The 15,354-nt window shown below is 53.7% G+C and overlaps 1 protein-coding gene across 3 annotated transcripts; it reads left to right on the top strand.

The window, feature by feature from the left end:
- The first annotated feature begins 33 nt into the window (after nucleotides 1-33).
- adat2 (adenosine deaminase tRNA specific 2) lies at nucleotides 34-15,149 on the top strand. Of its 3 annotated transcripts, XM_042333285.1 has the most exons (7): nucleotides 34-86; nucleotides 2,322-2,415; nucleotides 6,686-6,790; nucleotides 8,910-9,060; nucleotides 13,939-14,045; nucleotides 14,488-14,560; nucleotides 14,908-15,149. In XM_042333285.1, the coding sequence occupies exons 2-7, from the start codon at nucleotides 2,341-2,343 to the stop codon at nucleotides 14,937-14,939; spliced, it is 543 nt and encodes a 180-aa protein (XP_042189219.1). In that variant the 5' UTR covers nucleotides 34-86; nucleotides 2,322-2,340; the 3' UTR covers nucleotides 14,940-15,149. The 3 variants fall into 3 exon arrangements, with proteins under 3 accessions (XP_042189219.1, XP_042189218.1, XP_042189220.1); XM_042333284.1 differs by lacking the exon at nucleotides 34-86 and having other exon boundaries at nucleotides 2,248-2,415; XM_042333286.1 differs by lacking the exons at nucleotides 34-86; nucleotides 2,322-2,415 and adding an exon at nucleotides 3,609-3,617.
- Nucleotides 15,150-15,354: the final 205 nt, after the last annotated feature.

The following is a 15,354-nucleotide window of genomic DNA, read 5'->3' as shown; positions in this document are numbered from 1 at the left end:
CGGGGACCAGTGACGTGACACAGACTTCCGGTCCAAACCCGGACTCCGGTTCCGGGGATTTCAGTTCCGAGAGAAACGGAGAGAGAGTGAGTGTGAGAGAGAGGGAGAGGGGGAGAGAGGGAGAGGGGAGAGAGGGAGAGAGAGAGAGAGAGAGGGAGAGGGGGAGAGAGGGAGAGGGAGAGAGAGAGAGTGTGAGAGGGGAGAGGGAGTGAGTGAGAGAGTGAGTGAGAGGGAGAGAGAGGGGGAGAGAGAGGGAGAGGGAGAGAGAGGGAGAGGGAGAGAGAGTGTGAGAGAGAGAGGGGGAGTGAGTGTGGGAGGGAGAGTGAGAGGGGGAGAGAGAGTGTGAGAGAGAGGGAGAGGGGGGGAGAGAGAGAGGGAGTGTGAGAGAGAGAGGGAGTGTGAGAGAGAGAGGGAGTGTGAGAGAGGGAGAGAGAGAGGGAGTGTGAGAGAGAGAGGGGGAGAGAGAGAGAGGGGAGTGAGAGAGGGAGTGTGAGAGAGAGAGGGAGTGTGAGAGGGAGTGTGAGAGAGAGAGGGGGAGTGTGAGAGGGAGTGTGAGAGAGAGAGGGGGAGTGTGAGAGGGAGTGTGAGAGAGAGGGGAGTGTGAGAGGGAGGAGAGGGGGAGAGAGGAGAGGAGTGTGAGAGGAGAGAGAGAGGGAGGAGAGGGAGAGAGAGAGAGTGTGAGAGGGAGAGTGTGAGAGAGGGAGAGGGAGAGAGAGGGGAGAGAGAGGGAGTGTGAGAGAGAGGGAGAGGGAGAGAGAGTGTGAGAGGAGAGGGGGAGTGAGAGAGAGAGAGGGAGAGTGAGAGAGGAGAGAGAGAGAGAGAGGGAGAGTGGGAGAGAGAGAGGGAGTGTGAGAGAGAGAGGGAGTGTGAGAGAGAGAGGAGTGTGAGAGAGAGAGGGAGAGAGAGAGGGAGTGTGAGAGAGAGGAGAGGGAGTGTGAGAGGGAGAGAGAGGGAGTGTGAGAGAGAGAGGGGGAGTGTGAGAGGGAGTGTGAGAGAGGGGGAGTGTGAGAGGGAGAGAGAGAGAGGGGGAGTGTGAGAGAGAGAGGGGAGTGTGAGAGGGAGAGAGAGAGAGGGGGAGTGTGAGAGAGGGAGAGAGAGAGGGGAGTGTGAGAGAGGGAGAGAGAGAGGGGAGAGGGGGAGTGTGAGAGAGGGAGAGAGAGAGGGGAGAGAGAGAGGGGGAGTGTGAGAGAGGGAGAGAGAGGGAGTGTGAGAGAGAGGAGAGGAGAGGGGAGGAGAGAGGGAGTGTGAGAGAGAGAGTGGAGAGAGAGAGGGAGTGTGAGAGGGAGAGAGGAGGAGTGAGAGAGGGAGTGAGAGGGAGAGGAGAGAGGGAGTGTGAGAGAGAGGGAGAGGGGGAGAGAGAGAGTGAATGAGTGTGAGAGAGAGTGTGAGAGGGAGAGAGGGAGTGTGAGAGGGAGAGAGGGAGTGTGTGAGAGAGAGGGGGAGAGGGAGAGTGAGAGGGGGAGAGGGAGTGAGTGTGAGAGGGGGAGAGAGAGAGTGAATGAGTGTGAGAGGGAGAGTGTGAGGGAGAGAGGGAGTGTGAGAGGGAGAGTGAGAGGGGGAGGGAGAGAGGGAGTGTGTGTGAGAGAGAGGGGGAGAGAGAGGGGGAGTGTGAGAGGGGGAGAGGGAGTGAGTGTGAGAGGGAGGGGGAGAGGGAGTGTGAGAGAGAGAGGGGGGGAGTGTGAGAGAGGGAGTGTGAGAGAGGGAGAGAGAGGGAGTGTGAGAGAGAGAGGGAGGGAGTGTGTGAGGGAGAGAGTGAGTGTGAGAGAGATTGAGTGTGAGGGGGAGAGAGAGAGAGTGAGTGTGAGAGAGAGGGGGGGGAGTGTGTGAGAGAGAGATTGAGTGGGAGAGTGAGAGAAGGGGGGGGAGTGTGAGAGAGGGGGAGAAAGAGGGGGAGTGAGAGTGAGAGGGGGTGAGCGCGAGAGAGGGAGTGAGCGCGTGAGAGGGTCAGAGGGAGTGAGCGTCAGAGGGAGTGAGCGTCAGAGGGAGTGAGCGTCAGGGAGTGAGCGCGAGAGAGGGGGTGAGCGCGAGAGAGGGAGTGAGCGCGTGAGAGGGAGTGAGCGTGAGAGAGGGTCAGAGGGAGTGAGCGTGAGAGAGGGTCAGAGGGAGTGAGCGTGAGAGGGAGTGAGCGTGAGAGGGAGTGAGCGTGAGAGGGGGTGAGCGCGAGAGAGGGAGCGAATGACTGAATGAGGGGGAGGGAGAACAGGATCTGCCCTGGGGAAGGAGGGAGGGAGGGAGTGAGTGGAGGGAGGGAGGGAGGGCTTCACTGAGGATGTGTATGTTAACCCTTTCCCGGGTGGGGGGGTGTGTGGGGGGTGTTACAGGTCGGCCTGTGGTTGGGGAATGGAGGTCTCAGACGGTTACCAGACGCCTGGGGAGCGGCAGCAGCAGCAATGGATGGACCAAGCCTTCAGCATGGTACAGATCAGCCCGGACACCGAGCGTCACACAGCTACAGGCGCTGAGCCTTCACACAGCAACAGGCGCTGAGCGTCCACACCAACAGGCGCTGAGCGTCCACACAGCAACAGGCGCTGAGCCTTCACACAGCTACAGGCGCTGAGCGTCCACACAGCTACAGGCGCTGAGCGTCCACACAGCTACAGGCGCTGAGCGTCCACACAGCTACAGGCGCTGAGCGTCCACACAGCAACAGGCGCTGAGCCTTCACACAGCTACAGGCGCTGAGCGTCCACACAGCAACAGGCGCTGAGCCTTCACACAGCTACAGGCGCTGAGCGTCCACACAGCTACAGGCGCTGAGCCTTCACACAGCTACAGGCGCTGAGCCTCCACACAGCAACAGGCGCTGAGCGTCCACACAGCAACAGGCGCTGAGCCTTCACACAGCTACAGGCGCTGAGCGTCCACACAGCTACAGGCGCTGAGCGTCCACACAGCAACAGGCGCTGAGCGTCCACACAGCAACAGGCGCTGAGCCTTCACACAGCTACAGGCGCTGAGCCTTCACACAGCTACAGGCGCTGAGCGTCCACACAGCAACAGGCGCTGAGCCTTCACACAGCTACAGGCGCTGAGCCTTCACACAGCGACAGGCGCTGAGCATTCACACAGCGACAGGCGCTGAGCGTCCACACAGCAACAGGCGCTGAGCCTTCACACAGCTACAGGCGCTGAGCCTTCACACAGCGACAGGCGCTGAGCATTCACACAGCAACTGGCGCTGAGCATTCACACAGCGACAGGCGCTGAGCGTCCACACAGCAACAGGCGCTGAGCCTTCACACAGCGACAGGCGCTGAGCGTCCACACAGCTACAGGCGCTGAGCCTTCACACAGCAACAGGCGCTGAGCATTCACACAGCGACAGGCGCTGAGCCTTCACACAGCGACAGGCGTCGTAGCTTTTATTCTGCGGCTTTTACGTGACAGACAGAATGAGGCCCCGAAGCACTTTGCAGAACACGGGACACACTGTAAAGTAATTTGACTGTATATTTCGTGGGCCAAACGCGACAGCCAATTGCGCGCAGCAGCGTCCCCACAAACAGCCGTGGATTGAAGTGACCGATTTATTATTTATTTTTTTGAAGGCATTATTACCCCCGTGAAAAGCGATCCGACAACGGACTAACAACCGGGCTTCTGCTTCCTGCTGGGTAAACCGCGCCGCGTGGCGGAAGGAAACTTTACCCGAGGTTTAAGCCCCGTCCGGGGGAATCGAACCCAGGTTTCTCGCGGGTGCCCTCGCCACTGAGCTGCAGGACCTCCACCTGTGCATCACGCCGCTGAGACATCTCGAAGCCCTTCGCGCGGTATAGCGTAAAGACGGTGTCACTTGCGGGCGAAACCCGGCCGCCAGTTGCGCAAAGCGGTGTCCCACAAACAGCAGTGTAGTGAGTCCGCGAGCAGTTTTATTTGGGGGACTGTTGACCAGGTAACGGGAGGAATTCTTTGACCGAGCTCTTTTCCCCTCCCCGTCCCTTCAACTCCCGGCCCCGGCTTCGCTTCAATCAGTAAACTAATAATTTATTGCTATTAATGCCTTCCAACAACCGACCTGTGGGACTGCCGGGTGCAGGTGGGGGACGTGTGGGACGCTCTTAAACGCGGTGATGGGTTTCCGCACGTGTCAAGACACTCGGGTGACCCCCCCCTCCCCAAAAAAAAAGTTATGTCCGTACACTATTTGCACCCACCACCAGGGGCCGTTGTGTGCCCGTCGCTCCCGTGTGAAATTCATGCGAAAACATCTTTGCCAACGGGATGTTTTGTTTTGCTGAACCGTCAGTCGCCCTGTTTTACACGCTCAGGAACGGGCAGCAACGGAAAGAAATCCCGGGGCACCGCGCACCTTCTCCCGGTGTCCTGGTCACGGACACGCAGTCACTGCACTTCACAGCAAAATCCTGCGAAGCGCTTTGAGACGTCTCGACGCCACGATAAGCTGCTCCACGCTGGGAGTGCCCTTAGCGTATTGGTTAGCGCGATCGCCTCGATTCCCGGGCGCGGCGAGTTTCCTTACCCCACTACGTTTCCTTACTCCACTCGCCTCTGTTTACTCAGCAGTGAGTAGGAACCTGATTGTTAGTCGATTGGTGGATCGCTTTCTGGGGGTAATAATCCCTCCCAAAAATCCACTCTACCCACGACTGTTTGTGGGGACGCTGCTGTGCGCAATTGGCTGCCGTGTTTCGCTCACAAAATACAGTTCCATTCACTTTACAGTATATTCTGTGAAGCGCTTTGAGACGTCTCGAAGATGCGATACGGCGCTGTATCAAACGCAAGGATTATTATTATTATAGTAAGGCTCGCCTCAAAAAGTGCCTTTTTGACTGAGCTTTCGGTCACCTTTGCTCTCGCCGCCCGTCTCAATACCAGATTATTAGAGGATTATTATCAACTGACACTGATTTGTCAGTTGTCCGTCAATTTGCATTGACATAATGCCCTCCACACAGGATAACACCTCGTAGAGCTGAAGGGCCTTCTTCTTTGACCGCACTTTCGCTCATCTTTCCCCTCAACCCATTCCCACCCCCTCCAGCGCACCACTGACTCCCACCCCCACCTCGATGTCGTGCTCTCTGGGACATCATTCAAAGCCCTCCGTGGCCTTGCCGCTTCCTACCTCTATGACCTGCTAACTCCATATAGTCCCGTCCCCCACCGCCCCTCCCCACTATCAGCGGTCGAGTCTTTAGCCTCTGCTCCCACCCTCTGGAACTCCATCCCGCATTCCCTTTGCCTCGCTGCCTCCCTTGCCTCCTTCATGACCCTCCTCTTCGACAGAGCCTTTGGCCACCCGCCTGCCCTCACCCTCCCTGCCCTCCACCCCTCCTGATCCCATCTCCCAGCTCGGGTCCAAATCCCTGACTGTCCAGCGCCCTGGGATGTCCTCCCGACATGAGAGGCGCTGCAGCAGCAACTTCAGTATGTATTGGCGATTGCACAACGATAATAAAAATCCTTGCATTTGACACAGCGCCTTATCACGTCATCGAGACGTCTCACAGCGCGTCACAGAATATACGGTGACGTGAATTGTGTGTGTTTATTAAAAAGCACTTGGAGGCGTTTGGACATTGTGGGCGAAATGCAAGGATTATTATCATTGTGAAGGCAATTTTTATTCCTTTCTCTCCTCTTCTCGCACCCGCCCCTGCCTAGCACAGCGCTGGGCTTAGCCTGCAGGTTCCAATACTCAGCCTGAGCTATTTATGGAAATAATTGCACGTCTGTGCTGACAACTCGCTTGAACCGAGCATCGCTGCAGTCGCTTGAGAGAGCTAAGTGGGGCAGAGTTGGCTTCACGGTGATTCCAGCAACCGGCGCACACACCATTGCTGTGTGCGCTCTGCAGAACGCTCCAGCTGTTATCAGCAACGCGCAGAGCTCCACCTCACCCCCTCTAATCGGGCGTGTTCCATCGTCGGAGGCGCCGTCCTTCGGGTGAGACGTTAAACCGAGGGCTCGTCTGCCTGTTCAGGTGGATGTGAAAGATCCCACGTGGCGCTATTCGAAAAGAAAAGGGAGTTTCTCTCTCTCGCTCTCTCCCTCTCCCCCTCGGTGTCCTGGCCGACCATCCCCCAGATAAAATTGACCGCTCCATCCACGGCTGTCCGCGGGACACTGCTGTGCGCAACTGGCTGCCGTGTTTACACCGCAAAATACACAGTCGATCCACTTTACAGTAAATCCCGTGAAGCGCTTTGAGACGTCTCGACGACGTGATAGGCGCAGTATCGTGTGCGAGGATTATTATTGATGCAGCATCCACTGTGAAGTGCAGTGACTGTGTATTTTTGTAGGCAAGCACAGCAGCTAATTTGCACACAGCAGGGCCCCACAAACAGCCACGAGGTGAATGAACCATCTTATCGGTGGGGATAAAATTGTTGGCCAGGACACCTGTCTACCTGCTCTTTTCGTATCAATGTCAAAAGTATTTTAAGGGAAAGTGGGATTAGCAAAAAGGGCGATTTGACGACGACGGGTATAATATACTCCGCGTATTTGATGTAGCGCCTTTCACGTCAGGCGGACGTCCCAATGTCCTGCAAACAGCCTTGGATTGCTACCGACTGAGCCAGGCTGACACGCAGGAGAGCAGCGTCTGCGTACTTTGGAAGCGATTGGGGCAAATGGCCTCGTTTCCGCGCTGAACCGAGCTGCTTCCGTGGAGTTACGCTGTGTTTTTCTCCCACTGTTAATTTGTCCGCAGGCTGAAGAGGCTCTGGAGAAGGGGGAGGTGCCGGTGGGCTGTCTGATGGTTCACAACAACGAGATCCTGGGCCGAGGGAGGAACCAAGTAAATGAGACCAAAAACGTGAGTGACGGCTGACTTTTCACCACACCGACGGGCGGGGGGGGGGGGGCTCGGCAAGCCTGAGACACCAAACTCCACACACCCAGCATCCCACTCCGCCCTGTCTCCCAGCACATCGATATCAAGGTCCTCGCCCTCACCTACAAATCTATCCACTCCCTACCAACCTCCCTGTCGCTCTGATTCCCTCCTACCCTATTCCTCCGCTCGACCCACCCCACCACTCAGCCAACTCAACAACACATATTTACACAGCGCCTTATGCTTGCACGTCAGGAGGACGTCCCAAGGTGCTGGATAGTCAGGGATTTGGACCCGAGCTGGGGGTTGGGATCGGGGGGGGTGGGGGGTGGAGGGCAGGGAGGGTGGGGGTAGGAGGGTGACCAAAGGCGCGGTCATAGAGGAGCATTTTGAGACGGGCCTTGAAGAAGGCAATGGAGGGAACGAGGCGAAGGGACTGGGATGGAGTTCCAAAGGATGGGGGTGGAGAGGCTGCTGTGAGTCCCCTGTCCTGGTGGCCAAGGCTTCAGTTCCCACACCACTTTAGGACTCACTCCCTCTAGCTCCCAGTCCAGGGACGGGTGGGTGCGGGGAGCATAGCATTGTCAAAGGCAATGGCCTTCAGAGGAGGCACTAAATTGAGAACCTTCTGTACCTACCGAGGTAAACATTAGCAATGTCACAGTGCTATCGGAAAAGAGAAGAGAGTTTCTCCTGGTGTCCTGCCCACGACATTAACCCCCAGATAAAATTGGTCACTCACTTCATGACTGTTTGTGGGACATTTCAGCTGCGTTCCCTGACAAATGCTCAGACTTTTAACCTGACAGAACTTGCCTGCGAAGAGCTTTGAGATAACTCAACGGTTCTAGGTCCCATATCAAATGAGAGGATTGTCGTCAAGTGAGATCAGAAATGCAATGGGATCAATTCATAACAATAGGAAGTGAATTATGAGAAGCCACAGATTTCACCCCGACATTTCGTGACACAGAAGGTGGTGGAACGTGAAGAATTTTGGAACGTCCTCTGAATGTGAAAGGCGCTGAACTAAATATAGTCAAACCTGACTTCAACGTCGCTCAGGGGACTGGGCCTAAGTGACCTTTATATTATAGAATCCTGTAGCGTATTGGTTATAGCGCTCGCCTCGCAAGGGAGGAGGACCTGGGTTCGATTCCCGGGCAGGGCAAAACCTTGGGCAATTACTCTACACGCCTCTGTTTACGTAGCCGTAAGTAAGAACCCGGTTGTTAGTCAACTGCCGGTTTGCTTTTCCGGGGGTAGTAATCCCTTCAGGATAAATAAATAAAAAACTACAAAAATTATTTGGTCTCTCAATCCACGACTGCTGGTGGGACACAGCTGTGTGCGGAAGCTGCCACGTCTCACCAACAAAATGCACCGTCAATTCAGAGATTCACAAGAATCCTAAAAATCCTTGCTTTCGATACAGCGCCTTATCACATCATCGCAGGGCCTCTTAAAGCGCTTCAAATAAATTGACTGTATTTTGTGGGCGAAACCCAGCAGCCAATTGAGCACATCAGCGTCCCACAAACATTCACGAAGTGAGAGACCAACCGTATTTGGGGGATTGTTGGGACAGGACACCGGGAGAGAGAAACTGCCTTCTCTTGTCGAATAGCACCTCGGGATTGATTTATTGTAATAATGTTCTTCACAGCAACTTCCATTTATGTAGCTTCCTCACGCAGGTGCAGCGTCCCGGAGCGCTTGACAGTGGCGGGGTTCGATGCCGAGCCAGGGGGTAGGGGGTGACCGTTAGGATGGTCGAAGAGGAAGATCCTCAGGCGCGAACTGAAGATGTGGAAGGAGGGGACGAGGTGGAGGGATAGAGGGAGAGAGTTCAAGAGTTTCGGGGCGTAGTGGCTGAAAGCGCGGCCACCGATGGTGGAGCGGAGAGCATGAGGGACAAGCGGGGAAGGCGGGGAGTGGGTTGGTGGGTAGGGAGGTTGGCAAGGTAGGGAGGTGCCAGGCCATGAAGGGAGCCGGTGGAGCCTGGCGAGGACCTGGTGTGAAGGGGGTCTGGCCTGGTGTTTGTGGCGTCTGCCGTCTCGCGGCTCACGGCCTGCGGTCTCTTCCCCCGCGCACACAGGCCACCCGACACGCGGAGCTGGTCGCGGTGGACGAGGTGTTGGAGTGGTGCGCTCGCAACAACCGCCAGCGGAGCCCAGTGCTGGCGAGCACTGCCCTGTACGTCACCGTGGAGCCGTGTGTCATGTGTGCTGCCGCCCTGAGACTCCTGAGTATCCTTCCCGTTACACGTGTGACAAGTACTGGGGCTGTGGTGGGGGGGGATCTAACCTGCCTGTAGGTCCTCACCTTATTATAATAATAACCCTGGCTGTTGGTACAGTGTCTTCGAGACGTCTCGACCCACTTCACGGAAAACACTGCAAAGTGGGCTTGATTCCTGCTACCGTGTGGCTGTGTTACTGGTGGCGGTTTGGCTCACTCGTTTGCACTCTCGTCTCGTTTTAACCTCATCCTTCCACACCCATTGCTTCCTTTCCAGAACACGCCCGACACGCACACAGCTGCACACGCACCGGGAATTTAAGGACCACTTTGGGGCAGGCAGACACGGTCTCAGTTAACGTCTCGCCCAAAGGACTGCACCTCCTCCAACCTAACACTTTGCCCGCCTCCCTCCTGCTTCTCTCTCTCTCTCTCGTTACCTTCCCTCTATCTCTCTCTCCCTTCACACCTCTCCCTCCCCATCCTCGTTCTCTCGTTACCTCCCCCCTCTCTCTCCAACTCTCTCTCATTATCTTCCCCTGTCTCTTTTTCCCCCATTGCCCCAGAACGCCAGGTCAGAAGTCTCAAACACAGGACTCGGAACCCACAACCCTCCTGATCACTCTCTCCCGAGCCGGGCTGACACAGATTAATATCACAAAAGTCAGCAGGGCCTTTGCTCAGCCTTTACCCACTCTGATCCCTTTACCTCGGCCACGGGAGTGGACCGTAGCCGTCAATGCCACAGGAACCCAAAGGTTTTTATATTTTAAGAAAATCATCTGTCGCCCCTCCGCCTCTCACAGCTCGTCGATTAATCCCTTGGCTCAGAGCGATCAGATTGCCTGCTGAGTTTGCTGAGACAGGTGCTGAGTGGATGGTGCTTCCTGCCCTCACCACCACCCACCTCCCCTGCTTGGGAATTGTGGATCCGCTTCCAAGAATCCATCTAATAATGTCCGTCCTGATATATTTAGCCCAGCCAGGAAGCCTCAGGTGCCTTCTAATGACTTCCTGAAGCTGCGAAGGGCAACGAAAGGATAATCGTACTAATAATTCCTTGCATTTGATGCAGTACCTTATCACCTCGTTGAGACATCACAATGCGCTTCACAGCACATACAAAATACACAACAACAACAACAAGATTCCATTTATAAAGCGCCTTTCACGTCAGGAGGACGTCCCACAGTCAGTTCACTTTACAGTATATCCCGTGAAGCGCTTTGCGACGTCTCGAAGACATCATAAGGCGCTCTTAACAAATGTAATGATTATTATAATACTATAAAGTGGATTGACTGTATTTTGTGGGCGAAACGCGGCAGCCATTTGCGCACAGCAGTGTCCCACAAACAGTTGTGGATTGAGTGACCAAGTTTGGGGGAGGGACCAAAAACCGAGTTCCTACTTACGGCTCGGTAAACAGAGCCGTGTGGATTAAGTCAATTTGCCTAAGGTTTCGCCCCGCCTTTCAAATTAAAATAAATGTTTTTAACATGGGCAGGATTGGATGAACAGCTTGCTCTGATGCCAGCGCAGAATCGATGGGTTGAATGCCCTCATTCAGTCTACGATGTAAATTTCTATAATTATAATAATACTTCAGTTATGTGGAGAGGCTGAGATTGTTCTCCTTAGAGCAGAGAAGCTTGAAGGGAGATTTAGCTGAGTTGTTCAAAATGATGATGGGTTTTGATAGAGTAGAGAGGGAGAAACTGTTTCCACTGGCGGGTGGGTCGGTAACCAGGGCATATAATTAAGATAATTGGCAAAAGAACCAGAGGGGAGATGAGGAGATTTTTTTTTTTACTCGTAAAGAGTTGTTATGACCTGGAATGCACTGCCTGAAAGGGTTGTGGAAGCAGAATCGATAATAGCTTTCAAAAGGGAATTGGATAGGTACTTAAAAAGGAAATAATTGCAGGGCTATGGGGTAAGAGTGGGAGAGTGAGACTAGTTGGAAGCTCTTTCAAAAGAGCCGGCACAGTACGATGGGCCGAATGGCCTCCATTTGTGCTGTAAGACTCTGATTCTAATAATCCTTACATTTGCCACAGCGCCTTTCACATTGGGAGCATATCCCAAAGCGCTTCACAGCCAATTTCTTTGATTCTGTGACATTTCTTGAAGAGAGTTTCTCTCTCCCGGTGTTCTGCCCAACAATCCCCCAAATAAAATCGGTCACTCTCTCCGTGGCTGTTTCACCTGCCCTCTACCCTTTTGAAATCCATCCCACAGTCCCTTCGCCTCACCCCCTCCCTTACCTCCTTCAACACCCTCCTCTTCGACCCCACCTTAGGTTACATTCCTACCCCTATTCTCCCTGCCCTCCACTCCTGATCCCAACTCCCAGCTCAGGTCCAAATCCTTGACTGTCCACCACCTTGGGGACATCCTCCCAACATGAAAGGCGCTGTACAAATGTTGTTCGTGGGGACACTGCTGTGCGCAAATAGCTGCCGCATTTACCCACAAAGTACACAGTCAATCTACTTTACGGTGTATCCTGTGAAGCGCTTTGAGACGTCTCGATGACGTGCTAAGGCGCTATATCAGACCCAAGGATTAGTATACGTTGGCAGATTTGTGGTCGGAGTTGGGTTGGGTGGAGAACAGGAAAGAGAGAGAGAGATAGAGAGCGAAAAAGCTGCAAAATAGCACATCAGTAATTTTTATGTCTCGGATGTGGAACAATCCCCAGCTCCATGCTGGTGCCGTTAATTATCTGAATGGTTTGACACCTTCCAGCCCTATTTATCTTTTACAACAGCTATTTATGGAAATAATTGCACAGCTGAGCTGATAGTTGAACTGAGCGTCACCATCGCTGTGGTAGACTGCTAACTGGGGCAGAACTGGCTTCATCTCCGAGCACGGTACTCACAGACCCCGACTTACTCCATTGTGGAGTCCTGTCGCTCAATGGTTAGCGCGCTCGCCTTGCAAGCGAGGGGACTCGGGTTTGATTCCCGGGCAGTGCCAAACCTTAGGCAAGTTTCCTTACTCCACATACCTGTTTACCTAGCGGTTTATTACTAAAATTACTGGTTTATTATTAAAATAAATAAGTAATAATAACTTGGTCACTCAATCCACAACTGGTTTGGGACACTGCGACACTGCTGTTTGCAATTGGCTGTTGAGTTTCGCCCACGAATATACAGTCAAATCACTTTACAGTATATTCTGTGAAGCGTTTGAGATGTCTCAATGATGTGACCGGCACCGGTTTCCTGCTCGTCCCTCACACCCTCCGCCCCACCATCGGAAGTCGCGCTTTCACCCACTACACCCCAAACTCTGGAACACTCTCCCTCAATCCCTCCGCCTTGCACCCCCTCTCCCCTCTTTCAAGTTCTGCCTGAAAACGTTCCTCTTTGACCGTGTTTTCATTACACGCTTTCAATTACATCGAGGCTCGACTATGCAAACTCATTGCTTGTCGGCCTCCCCAACTCTCTCTCCACAGGCTGCAGATCATCCAGAACTCTGCAGCCCGTGTCCTCTCCCGCACCAGGCTCCGTGACCCTATCACCCCCATCCTCGCCCGACTCCACTGGCTTCCCATCACACAGAGGATACAGTTCAACATCTGGAGCTCATCTTCAAAGCCTTCCATGGACTTGCTCCCCCCGACTTCTCCTAACACCCTACCATCCTGCTCACTCCCTCCGCTCAGTGGAGTGGGCTCCCGCCTGCTTCACGTCCCCCGCCTTGCTCGCCCCACTATTGGCGGGTGGTGCCCTCACCCTCTGGAACTCCATCCCGCAGTCCCTCCGCCTCGTCCCCTCCCTCGCCACCTTCAAGATCCATCTCAAGACCCTCCTCTTCGACCGTGCTTTCAATCTCCCTGCTTCCCCGCCTTGCCCGCCGCCCTCCCTGATCCCAACCCCCAACTCGGGTCCGAAACTCCCGACGTGAAAGGCGCTATACAAATGTAATTCTGTTGCTGTTGTTGCGCTTACGGCCACCTCCCCCCTTGGCTCAGAGTCAGACTCCGCCACTGTCAAGCACTCTGAGACGCTACCCTGCATCAAATTATTATTACAAGATGCTCTAGGATCTTACCTTGCGTGATGATGCGCTATATAAATGTTTGGGAAAACTGGAAAGGATGAGTCAGTGGAGAGAAATGTTTTCCACTGGTTGGTGAGTCAGTGACTAAAGGGCATCAATTTCAGATAGTTAGTAAACGAGCAGACTGGGAGGTTAGGAGAATGTTTTAGGATGTGAAACTCCTTGCCTTGAGCGGCCGAGGCAAAATCCATAATAGCCTCCAAAAGGGAACCAGATAATAATACTAATTCCTGCATTTGATACAGCGCCTTATCGTGTTGTTGAGACATCGCCAAACTCTAGATTGCAGAGCGGATTGACTGTATTTTGTGGGGGAGGCGCGGAAGCCATTTGCACACAGCAGTGCCCCACAAACAGCCTTGGATTGATGACCGTTATTATAACCTTGTGTCTCAGAGGTGAGAGTGACAGGGACTGAGCCAGGCTGACAAGAAGTCGGCTTAAATGCTGAATCAACACTTAGCTTCAGGTGTTGGTTCAACTTCGACGCATCTCACCCACTCACTTTTTACTGACTCTTCACTTCACCATCAGAACCCGATGCAGATAAACAGACATATTTTGTCCGACACGTGAGGAAACCCATCACCAGACTCAGCAGGTCAGGGAGCATCTTTGGAGAGTTGGAGAGAGGAAGGTGAAACGTTAACTCACTTTCCTCTCTCCATAGATGGTGCCTGACCTGCTGAGTGTTCCCAACGACTTCTGTTTTTGTTTCAGATTTCCAGCACCTGCAGCATTTTGCCTTTTGATTATGATTATAGCAATCAATAAAATAAGGACAGTTTCCCTTGACCGAGCCTTAGATATTCCTCTGGTTGTTTACGGCTGTCGGAATGAACGGTTCGGAGGATGTGGGTCAGTCCTTAACATCCCCACGGAAAATTTAGAGGACACTGGGACACCTTTCCAGGTACTTTATACTCTGTGAGCAAGGTACAGTAGGGGCCAGTTATAAGGCAATGACTTAAAGTGGAGGCACTGTATTTTACCAACCATATACAGGGTGAATGTTGTGGTAATATGTTGTGTAACATGGTGGTTAGCACGTTCGACTCGCAAGAAAGGGACCTGGGTTCGATTCCCGGGCAGGGCAAACCTTGGGCATGTTTCCTTACTCCACACACCTCTGTTTACCTACCTTAAAAAATATATTTGGTCACTCAATCCACGACTGTTTGTGGGACACTGACGCGCTCAATTGGCTGTGAGCACCAGCACAGACAGAATGGGGAGAGAGCAGGGGATGGGACTAGTGCAGAGAGCTCCAGTGGGGGAGCGAGCACCAGCGCAGACAGTGTGGAGAATGGAGCCTTGTGCTGAAACGTGTGGTGACTCTCGTTTGCTGGTTGCAGTGTGTCGGTGGCTACAGAGCTGAGGAGGCCGTGGAGCTGCTCAAGACCTTTTACAAAGCCGAGAATCCCAACGGTTCGTATCGTCCACCTTTCCCGCGCCTGCCTTCCTCTGTTAAACAGGTTGTTCATTCCACAGAGTCATTCTAAATACCCCCCTCACCGACTCCGTTCCTAAAAGCTCCTTTTAGTTAATCCCTACTTTGGAACTCTCTCCGCCAATCCCTCCAACTTGCCCCGTCCTTCCCCTCTGAAGATCTTCCTCTTCGACCGCGCTTACGGTCGTCTCCTTCCTGGCCCAGTTCGGCATCAGGCTCCGTCACAGTTAAGCTCTCCGAGACACTGCCCCTCGTGAAGGGCGCGATATAAATGCAAGTTGTTGTACTTTGGCTAATTTCCTTCACTTTCCGCCTCCCCAAACAGCTCCGAAATCAAAAGTGCGGAAGAAGGAATAAAAATCCCTGATGTCACGGTTTTTCTGCCTTCGAGCTGAAGAAAAGGGAGTGAGAGGGGTGACCAGCCTGGCATTCCTGAGCGGACAGGAGGGGAGAGGAGAGGACAGCCAGTGGAGACGTTCAGCATGTCTACCGGATGCCCCAGAGGATTAATATGGTAACAGCGATGGTTTGACTCATTCACCTGTGCTCTCGTCTCTGAGTCAGAAGTTTTAAACCCCCCTGACCATCAAAGATCCCTCTACACTGCTTGGAAACGAGAAGAGAGTTGCTCTCCCCTGGTGTCCTGGCCGACAATCCCCCAGATAATATCGAGCATTCACTTCACGGCTGTTTGCGGGATGTTTCTCTGTGCAAATTGGCTGCCTCGTTCGCCTGCAGAGCCAATCAGTATACTTGACCATTGTTGCTGAGG

Source organism: Callorhinchus milii, unplaced genomic scaffold (genome assembly GCF_018977255.1).
Source record: "Callorhinchus milii isolate IMCB2004 unplaced genomic scaffold, IMCB_Cmil_1.0 Scaffold3, whole genome shotgun sequence".
NCBI classification, from domain to species: domain Eukaryota; kingdom Metazoa; phylum Chordata; class Chondrichthyes; order Chimaeriformes; family Callorhinchidae; genus Callorhinchus; species Callorhinchus milii.
The sequence above is the reverse complement of the archived record's forward strand: the minus strand, read 5'-3'. Positions and strand labels throughout refer to the sequence as shown.

Coding starts and splice junctions, on each gene's coding strand:
- adat2 (XM_042333285.1), top strand. CDS start 2,341: ATGGAGGTCTCAGACGGTTACCAGACGCCTGGGGAGCGGCAGCAGCAG. Junction 2,416..6,685: donor TGGACCAAGCCTTCAGCATG/GTACAGATCAGC, acceptor ATTTGTCCGCAG/GCTGAAGAGGCTCTGGAGAA. Junction 14,561..14,907: donor CAAAGCCGAGAATCCCAACG/GTTCGTATCGTC, acceptor CTCCCCAAACAG/CTCCGAAATCAAAAGTGCGG.